The 10,670-nt window shown below is 42.1% G+C and overlaps 1 protein-coding gene across 5 annotated transcripts in view; it reads right to left on the bottom strand.

Annotated features, from left to right (window-relative positions):
• Positions 1 to 1,780: 1,780 nt before the first annotated feature.
• Positions 1,781 to 10,670, bottom strand: part of MFAP3 (microfibril associated protein 3) — an 11,817-nt gene continuing 2,927 nt past the window's right edge. The window contains exons 1-4 of one of the 5 annotated variants that reach the window (XM_066197540.1): positions 9,898 to 9,931; positions 9,088 to 9,210; positions 8,522 to 8,983; positions 1,781 to 7,146 (exon numbers count right to left, since the gene is read on the bottom strand). In XM_066197540.1, coding sequence (XP_066053637.1) covers positions 6,401 to 7,146; positions 8,522 to 8,801 — 1,026 coding nt within the window. In that variant the 5' untranslated portion in view covers positions 8,802 to 8,983; positions 9,088 to 9,210; positions 9,898 to 9,931 and the 3' untranslated portion in view covers positions 1,781 to 6,400. Of the gene's footprint in view, positions 7,147 to 8,521; positions 8,984 to 9,087; positions 9,211 to 9,508; positions 9,586 to 9,897; positions 9,932 to 10,670 lie in introns of those variants that run through there. The other 4 variants (XM_066197538.1, XM_066197539.1, XM_066197542.1 and 1 more) reach the window with 4 other exon arrangements.

Here is a 10,670-nt window from a genome sequence, read left to right as displayed (position 1 = left end):
CCACAAGGTCATCGAATTAATAAAGCATTTCAAGTAATCTGTGGAAGTGAAGTGACACCCTGCTGCAAGAGATTTGCTGTTAAAGCCAACTTTCTGTAACAGAGTGTGATGCATATAGGATTTCCAAAGCAAACCTGTCCTCTAATTTAGGACAGTTGTCCAAACTCCTTCATGTCTGTTCTGGTCCACTGTCTTCCTCCCTAGTCATTATTTAGGAAAGTTAAGCTTGAAAAAACTCAGAGAGGAAAAAAAAAACAAAACAAAAAAACCACAACAAAAAAAAACACAAGAAAAAAATGGAAACTTGGGATGCTCCCATCGACCAGGCAAGATACTTCTGAATATTTTCATGCACTAAAGTGAATTCACCAAGGAAAGAAAGTGAGTGAAATGCTGAAAATCTCTTGAGATTATGGTGGGACAGGCTTATGTGCTTTGCAGTGGTTGCCTTCCAGCCCCTGCCATATATCAATACAAAGCTATCACGAGACTGCTGCACCCAGATTATTGGAGCTACTCCTTTGATATGAACAGCACTGATGTCAGGGACATTTCCATGACCCAGCACAGACAGCAAGAAGATCCAAAGCCCAAGAAGCAACACTCAGACATCCAGGCATTAAATAAACAAAAGGAGTTTGACTTCCAGTTAAATTCTGTCAACTTAGGCTGAACACAGAATGATCTCCCCAGGCAAGACAGGCACATAAAGCCAAGTATGGTCCCTGCTTTGTGTTGCCCTCCAATTCCTTTCCTGCCTGTTCGGAGTAGCCCTGATTTGGGCTGCAGATGTAGCAGCAGTCAGCATGGAAAGGACGAGATGGGTGATGCATTCAGAAATGATTTGTGGCAGATATTAGGGAAATCTTTCCAGTAGTCTGGAGAGTTTAGCAGGAGAACAGATTGCCTGGGAGATGTGACATCTCTGCCAGCAGCTGTTTTTAAGCCAGGATGGACATCTGTGCCTGAGAACACGTCCTGGGTGGCCTCTCATGCTCCCTTCAAACCCAGGGTTGTTCTCAGTCTCCTGATCTTCAGAGGAAGAGAAAGTAGCATGGGACAGAATTTTCACTTTCAGCTCTTGCAGATGGCCCATAACACATCTTATAGGAGAGCAGGGAGCAGGGAAGGCAGGAGGAACTCCAGCCAGTTATGTCCAACCCCTTCAGTGGACGTTTGTGTGATGGCAGCCTCTGCCTTGCACTTAAGAGCCGAGTATGTTCCTTCGCTTTCCACTGAAATGGCTTTTTGCACGTCTGTAGAACCATTTAACATGAAATATATATTTAATAATATAGCAGCACAAGGAGACACTGAATAGGACAAATATAAAGATGAGCTGGCAATAGCCTCTGCAATATTGCGCCCACTGGCTCCTTTCTTCACGAAATCCCAGCCCAGGTTCCATTTGCTTTGGATTCCCCCAGCACAAACCTCTTCAGAGAGAATCCAGTCGCAGAGCTCTGCCCTCCCAGTGCTACCACAGCTCACAGTGACCGTGGTGCTGCAGGCAGCTGAAATCCGAGGGCTGCTCATCCCTCTGCCGCCCGACAGCACTAACATCCCAACCCTGCAGCCTCTGCACGCTCATTGCCATGCAGCAGGACCCCCAGATCCCATATGGAGCCTGGCTGCAGATGGATGGACATATGTGGATGCATCCACACCCCCACGGATGGAAACGTCCCCGTGCAGCCGTAACGCTCGAGTGTGTGCTCCGCGTTTGGGGCGACAGAGGGTTTTTCTCCCATTAAATAAATAAAAAGACGTTCAGAGCGACTTGGGATAAAGCCATTCTAATCCTTTTATTCTTTCCAAAAGGAAAATGATTCCATATTCAGGGCACTGTGCAAACAATTAATTAACCTAACACAAATGAAAGGCCTAATTGCTCAGTATTATTGCACTCATTGGCAGCCAGGCATGACCAAAGAATAGGTAGTGTTTTACCAGGGATAATAAACAACTTCCCGGCTTTCAGGGCTTTTTTGGTATTTCAGCATCTAGCAGAACAATTTTTTCTTTTTTTTTTTTTTTGAATGATGGTGTAATTCTCACTTCCACATGCAAAAAAGCTGGCAGTATATTTGCAGACATCTGAATGAGCTGCTATCCAATTAAAAAAAGAGGAGAGGGAAGAGACTCAGCTGGTGTGAAATGACCTGGCGGAAGGGAAGTCAATAAAGCTGTAACTTGCCTGAGTTGAACGACATCGTGGTGTCTCCACTGTGTCTCCAGCTGGAGACTTCACTCACAGAAGCGCTGTAATGTTAAGAAAAAAATGTATTTTTTAAGGTGTGCACCTAAAATTAAAGTACAATCATCCTCAATGCAGGTCCCTTTTCAATGATCTTTTGTTACCAGATGGAAAAGTGCTCTAAATGGATGCAGATGAATTTGTTCACTGTGGATAGGATCATGAGGAATCCGGTTAGAGGAGCTTTAAAAAACTGAACTGCTATCATGAATGCATCTCTCATAACAAGGAGATAGAAAGCAGATGCTGACTGAGTATTGACCTAGCCTGAGGAATATGGGTCCAATAATTCTTCCTTTAGGCAGCTGATTCTCATGGGAAAATCCCCAAATATTCAGCTGTAATGCCATTATCTGCCTTGTGCAGAGACTCTTCTTTAAAAGCAATGTGGATGAATTCTGCTCTCATTCACAGCTGCACACCCCCATGGAAGGCACTACAGAGGGCTTCTCAGCAAAGTGGATTTTTGGTGTTTGGGGTGAGGGACTACAAAAACAAAGGTGCTTACAATATAGAATAGTACCAGCATGTGAAAAAGCTAAGAACAAATAAAACAGATCCGTGGTTGAAGGTCACATACACAACGTGAAACAAAGATGGAAACAAGGGCCTTCCCGACACCATTTCATGTCTGTACCTGTTTGTATATGCAGCTGCGAACAATTATTAGATGCTGTTGAAGACTTTGAGACAAAAAAAAAAAAGGACATATCCAAAGATGTCATAGCAGGAATGGTCCTTCAGATGACTGAATATCCCAATAACCTCTGTCAGGCTGATTAACAACGTTCTGCTGAGCTCAATACAGCTGCTACATAATCTTGGCGAGACAGGCACTCCTCACTTGTAAAACAGAAAATTCCAGCAGAGCAAGGTTTTTCTTTTCAATTTATTTTGCAAATCTACCAATTCATTTTATGAAAGTATGAAATCCTACGTGGTTACATTAAACAGTTACATTACAATCCAGGTAATACAAATAATCACTACAAAGTTAGTTTTAGGGTACTCTTGGATAACAAGTAGATTTTATATTTTTTAAAATAAGTCACAAAGGAGAGATAGAATAACCTTGTGATTGTCAGAGACTTTAGTTTAAAGCAAGGAAACCACTGTAGATTCTCCTCATCCTACAAAAAGTTAAGAGAGAAACACTTTCAATGTTAATGCTCAATTAGATTAATCAAAGACATTAAGTGCACACATCTACTCTCAGGGTAACAAGAATAGTTCACAAGTTGTTTGGAAACTGGTGTCAAATTTCATTTGCTGGAAATCACTTTTACCATTTAACATCACCATCGTCCTTGCTTTCAGATGCATAAAAATCCCATAAAATGCACAGACCACCAAAACCGGTCTAGTTGAATTCAGTGGGAGTAGGATCAGTTCTTACATTCAGGAGGTACTCCTGATATACTGAAATCCTCACAAAACAACCTCCTTCCCAGGAATGAAATTCATTTAAGGAACAAAATACTGTCGTAATTCAGGAAAACTCTCAGCTTTGCCATCCAGCAGTTGACACTGCAACTGCATTTCTGAGGACCTTTAGGCACGGTCACTCTTTCCTCTCAACCAGCAACAGGATGTATGAAGACACCTGGTAAACTGTGCTCAGTAAGAACTTGAAGCTACCTAAATAAAAGTATAAAAATCAAAAAAGAGATCAAACCAGCCTCAAAACTGCTCTCCTGACACCCATCTGACACACCTCCAGTGTCATTCTGCTGCCTGTAAGCTGCCACTTCTGATGTGACATCTGTCAATCATAACTGCTTCCTAGGAAGCAACTAAACAGTTTAGATTTTGTAGTGGCACCTCTCACTGTGTATTTAGGGGTGACACATCCATACGTTGCATATCATGCAACAGTTCCACAGAGGCCAGGAGAGCTGTTTATAAGGCAGGTGCAGGTACATTCTGACAGCCTGTGGCACAAAGGAGATTGAAACACATCGTTCTCTCTTGTAGCCTTCATCTCTTTTGACCAGTGCATCCTAAAGGGTGCAAATCCCAAATCTCCCCTCACATATGTACAACAAACCTGCAGAACCCATTGGAGCACAGAATAGAAACCGGCAGCTTCCTTCTTCTATGACAAATCGATATTTATCCACAAAGTATCTTTTAACACTGATAACCTAAAAAAAACTTAAAAGAAACCAGACAAGTTACATAAAACTATACAAACTTTTCACCTGGACATAAAGTGCCATCAAACTATGGAAACAAAAAAAGAAGTCACTGTTGAGGCAGCTACTCAAAGTATGTACAGAAGGCTTTTTTTCCCCTGAAGCAGACAAAGTTTGCTACAGTCTTGGAAATGGCACCAAGCTGGTGGGAATGTTACTGTAATAAAGGCTAGCAATTTTCCTTCTGACTAACAACACTCTTAGCTGACAGGCCAAAGGCAACTAGGGTGATTTAATTGGTGGCTCACTGCAGGAATTTCCCCAGAAGGTAGTTTTAAATGGTAATAGATGATATCATTTCCCTCTCTCTGATATGGTAACTGTATTTGTTCAGTCCCTTCGTTCTGAGCATGTATTACCACAGACAGCCCCACCCTGCTATCACCACTGTGCCTGGTTGTTTACCACCTCTACTCATGTAAATGTAATGTCAAATCCTCTTAAGAATCCTGAGCAGCCCTCCAGAATCACTTGTTCAACTGACATTTCTGTAATAATAAGGAAAGAAAAAAGAGTTGTGTGAAATTAAATGGCGCTCCTGTTGCCAAGCTGTTAAAATTATATGGCAATATGCTTCCAGTAGTTGTAAGAAATTAATTTGTGGAGTGCTTACAAGCTTTACATCTACTAAATCTCAACGGGATAAAAAAATGCTATTCAAGTGATACAACTTACAAATGTTAAGGAGTAAAAAAAAAAACAGCACCAAAGAGTTGAAGAAGAAAGTAGATTCTTGTCTGCTCTCTGATTCCTGGAGGCTGGATCTCTACAGCTGAGGAAGCCAGGTGGGAGATCCTTGGAGAAGTACTTGTGTGCGTACATATGTCAGCAGCTGTAGCTCTCCCTTCTGCCACCTCTGCAGCACACGAGGCTGGGCTCTACCAGTGAGTCACTCCCCTCCTGCAAACAGCAGCTGGCAAACAGCTCAGCCAGCCCCCCACTCTCTGCCACTGCCTTCTGACAGGACCAGCCAGAGCAGAGCTTCTCAGTGTCACTACTTTTCACCTGCTTTATTACAATGCTGTTCAGGAAGATGTGCCTGAGACACCTGTCTGTAGACAATAAATTAATTTATTAGTTTTGCCACCATGTGATTACTGAAAGGGATCTTTCTCACCACAATGTCAAATACAATATAAAACTTTGGATTTTCTATAGTGAGTGAAATCAGCAAAATGAAAAGCCAGGCAGTGCCAGCAGTGCTGTCACTGCTCCATTCTGCGGAACAGGACCAGGGTAAGGCGCTTTGGAAATCAGCACCAAATTTAGGCAACAAGCTTTTAGAATATACCCAAGTTTCCTGCAGATGCACAGAAAACTGAGACCTCCTGGTTGTTCTCTAAGCTGCTTTGAAACTACAATAATTCATTTAATCCAGCAGCAAATCCTGGCACTATTCTTTTCCTAAGTACAGTACATTTTGATAGCAACACAGAAGCACGTGACACAAAACAGATTTGTTCAAGCTCACCGTGGTTCTGATGGACTACACGCACCAAGGGGCAAGTCAAAAAGAGCACAGAACTTAATTCATCAGGACAACAACACTGACTCAAAGGAATTTCAGCTCAACTTCGTGAAGAAAGAAGGAGCTCACAAAGGAGAAGCTCTTATTGCAAGTTGTACTGCTCAGCCTGGTCACTTCTCGCACAGAACTGAAGTATCGAAAGCTACCAAGGAGCCAAGGACAAAGAATTGCTGTTTTGTTACTATTTTAAATATAGCAAGCCTGCTTTAGAAAGGAAAGTCCCCCGCACAATATTCCAAAAGGAGACTGGAATTGTTAAATCAACACTGACACAAAATACACACTTCAGAACTGGCCCTGACACCTTGCAATTAAAAACTCTTGTGCACGTGGGACTGAGGCAGCTTGTTTGCAGACCCTTTCCTCAATAGTACCCTTGGATCACCCGAGCTTCCTTCCCCTCTCTGTGTATCACCGTGCTCAGCAGGCGCCCTCCTCAGCAGGCACGGAGTGGCAGCTGCCGTGGGACACGGTGTCGATGCCCTGCCCTTGTGCCTGGGGGTGGATGGACACCTGCACGGCGATCTCCTGACCCTGCTCGCTCAGGGAGCCGTCGTCCGAGTCGCCGGCCGGGGAGTGGCTGCGCTTCATCTCGGCGTTCCCGGGGAACAGCGGCGGCTGCGCCCCACAGCCCCGGGGCTGCTTCTCCTCCCTCCCCACTTCGTCGGGGTCCTCCACCCGCACGGCCTCGAAGATCTCCTCCATGAAGGCCCTGCAGTTAAGGATCAGGGGCGGGAGGGGAATGCTCCTGGCCAGCTCCTCGATGTAGCGAGCGAACTCCATGGTCTTGAACTGAGTGACTTTGGCCAGCTCGAGCGTTTTGGCGGAGGTGATGATGGGGATGCGCTTGGCTATCTCGAAAGCCTTCTGCAGCTTCTCGGCCCCCTCCGTCCGGAAGAACTCGTTGATGGCCTTCTCCGTTTTGCGCAGGTGGCTGCTCATCATGCACAGGCGGGTGATGTTCAGAATGAGGGTGATGGCAAAGGCAACGAGGCACACAATCATGTAGTAGATGCTCATGTCCCCTGAGGTGAAGATAACCCTCAGGGTGACTGTGTAGTACAAGGTCTCGTTATGATTAATGCCTGCGCACGTGTACCGGCCCCGGTCAGCAAAGCTGACCTTTGTGATGTTGAGGGAGTTATAAGCAATCCTCCACCGGTCACCTGCAGAGGGGGAAGGAATAAACACAGCTCAGGAAACAAAAATCCCAGGGCAAACATCAGTAAGAGTCAAAGCTTGGCAGTGAGCAGTCCACTTCTAGCACAGTAACAGCACACCAAGGACTGAAATGTCCTTTCCACGCTTGTGACACAGAAAGCCGTAACCCACTTACCCATCCTACTGCTTAATGGCAAATTATTCTGCATGCTTGCTACACTGCTTTTACTTCCTTCTCTCATCTGCACTTTTCCAGTGTGCTTCTGGCCTGCTGGCTCTTTCTGACGGGGATCCTAATTCTTAACTAGGGCTTCTCACCCTATGGTAAAAGACTGTCCTCTATAAAGTCTAATTTTCCATACGTTTAGAGTCAAAAGCCAAGTGACCCATGAAGAAGATCAGTCTGTAAATGGCTCTGTTGGCGAAAGAACCCAGAATTTTCTCGAGACAGTTTTCTGCTGAGCATGCAGTGCTGACATGCAAAACTCAAGTAAAAAGAAATCAATACAAGAAGCTTTATACAGCATTTGCTGTGCATTTATAACTTAGGGGGAAAACTGTTTTCATAACTCATTTCTTCTAATTACTCTGCTTTGAACTGTTTTCATAACTTATTCTGCTAATTACTCTACTTTGAACTAATCTCCAGATGGCATTATAACTACAAAAAGGTTACTGAATACTTAAGGCAGAAAGATGGCCTCCAACAAGATCCTATCAATTAGTTTGATGACCTTCATTAATACTAATAGAGAAAAACACATGCATCACTAAAACATTTTTTTAAATAAAGAACTGCAGGGATAAAACTATAAGAGCTAATGAATAGGAAAAGATATTCCCCTTCAGTTCAAAAGGGTTAAATAGTGTGAATTCCATTGTTGGCCATTACATACTGTGTTAATTTCCACAGTCTCACTGGTGCATAAACCAAAAAAATAAATGTACTAAGTATGTCTTAAAAGGTCCTGTAACAAAATTAAATCACCAACTGCAACCTCAAAAGGTTGCAAGTTGTGGAGAACTATTTAATTCATGCATTTGGAAAAATTATTTAAACAAGAGCAACAATAAATAAAACCATCAGTTAGTACTGGGTAAGATGAAGACTCGTTTCTTGTGTGTGGGATACTGGGGTGAGTCTTGAACAAGGTCATTCTGTGGGGCAGCAAAGCAGGATGGATGGGCTGGAACAGAAGTACCCAGGTGTCATTCCCATATAACATTTCAGAGGGCAGAGAACTTGTTTTGCTCTCTCCTTATCTCTCAATTGTAAAAATGGGAGGATAGGAAGAGAAAATTTGTAATAAAGTCCCAGGGGTTTTCCAATACTGTTTAAAAGGGGAATAATGATGGATAGAAAACAGCAGGAAAACTCACCTTCATCTTTCTGTTCAAGCAGGTGTCCTCTGGAGTTATACCAAAGGATATGTTCATAGTGGCTGATGTTCAGTTTACATTCAATTAAAATACTGCTCCCCTCTTTGGCTATGATATCATGGTGTGCTGGAGAACTTATTAAAGCTTGAGACACTGCACGAAGTGATGCATTGAAAGACCCAAAAGCAACTGTCCTGTTAAAAGCTACATTTTCCACTGTGAATCCAACTGAAAGATCAGCACTAACAGTCAAAATTAACAGGCAATAGCTGAGCTTCATGGAAAGCTAGGGAAAATTCCTCTTTCATTTAATTTGGAGAAATGAGGTCATATGATATTAAGCTGTCTGCATTGCTCTGAGATAGGAGAGGAGGCTCTTGATTTGTTCTGCGATGGAAAATGTCTGGGATCCAAATGCACTTTCAGGACCATCAATATTTGGAGTGGAAACTGGAAGTAAAACTGAAAAAAAAAAAAAAAGGCAAGAGGTTTATTAATCACAGCAAGGTTACCATGTATTCAAATTTAATTTCCAGTAAACAGATTTCGATTAGCATAATACAAACCGTCAGCTGAGAGGTTCCAAATCAGAGCTTTGCTCAGAACACAGTAATAAAACGAGGGTAAGAAGGCATTAGGACAACCTCCAGTCCACTAGATGTTCATCTTCCCAATCAAATAAATAATCTCTGGAACAATAATCGTTAAGGGTAAAAAGGTTTTACAAAAAGAACAAATTGTTCAGACTACTCGAAATGCACAATTATCTTTAAAAGTGGATTCTGCATTTGTTACCAGAGAAAAAGTGCTTTCTTAATAGAGGAAGAAAAGCAAGAAAGAGGATGTAATTTCTGCCTCCCCCTCCACCAATATCAAAGTGCTTTTAAGCCCTGGCTTTCTAAAGCCAGTCTATCATTTACCATCCAGAGAAAAACCAAAGCACACACACACACACACATCTGAGTTTTAGCATTTACATCTACTTACTTGATTTTAGGGGCACAACTGGTATTAGATGTCTAAATAATATATAATATGATTTAAGTACTTGGAAAAAATCTCCTGGTTGTTATCTACAGCCAGAAGAGGAAGTCCCTTTCTGAACATCAGGACACTGATGTCTACACGTATTTCCTTTTTTACAATATCTCTTGTTGCTGCTGCATTTTCTAAGTCTGCTTCCTGCTATTCTTGCTTGTTTTACAATGAGCTCCTGTTGAAAATCTTTTCGTTTATGCTGCTTCATCTCAGCAGTCATATATTCTTCATTGTCTTCTCTAACCCAAACTTCATAGCAATGTGAAAAACTGTTTTGTCTAGGGACAGATACTCTTCAAATTAATGTGCACAAAAGATATTTTAAGATGTTAGGATACAGCCTTTAATTTTCCGTCTTTTCCAGATAAGCCAGAATAAAACCAACTTGTAACAAAATAAGATGACGCTGATAAGAGACAATCTGTAATCAATTTTCCTGGAAGCCTGATTCAAGATGATTTCTAATCCAATAGAAGTTCCCTGAAGTTAGATTCCAGCTAGACTGCTCCAGATCCCTAAAAAAACATTTATGAAGTACAGAAGCCACAAGCTCAAATGTTACCCTAAAAAAAAATCTCACTTCATACCATTGACTGTGTGACTCCAAATTTACCACCTTTTCTTCTACAAATAACAGATGTTAGTGGAAAAGGACCCATTTACTTAATAAATAATGCAGACAGACACTTTTCATCCTTCTAGAATTAACTGTTAACACTATCTAAAGCACTTCTGAAAAATAATGTAACAAACATAAAGGTGATTTCTAGTCGTTGTCTTTCACCAGAGACAAACTAAGCATATTCAAAAGGGGGAATTCTCCTGATGCAATCCAGATTGGGATTTTTTTTCAGAGAAAAGTTAATTTGTCGAAGGTCAAACCAGATTCCAGACTTGACATCTGATGAGAAATGTGTTATCTGACCCATTTCCATTTCTGTTGCAGCTATTGCCAAAACCAGTTTAACAAAGAAGGCAAAGAAGACAGCTGTGTCCAACTCTCCTTCAAGCTTGACTAACCAACTCACCCACTGAATGCTGCAAGAGAAACTGGAAAACAGGCTCCCTACTTGTTTCTCTGTAAAGAAACAATCCCTTCATCTGCCTTCTT

Source organism: Chamaea fasciata, unplaced genomic scaffold (assembly GCF_029207755.1).
Source record: "Chamaea fasciata isolate MVZ Bird 193981 ecotype frontalis unplaced genomic scaffold, bChaFas1.0.hap1 SCAF_15, whole genome shotgun sequence".
Taxonomy (NCBI): domain Eukaryota; kingdom Metazoa; phylum Chordata; class Aves; order Passeriformes; family Sylviidae; genus Chamaea; species Chamaea fasciata.
Note: the sequence above shows the minus strand (reverse complement) of the source record. Positions and strands in the feature narration are given on the sequence as shown.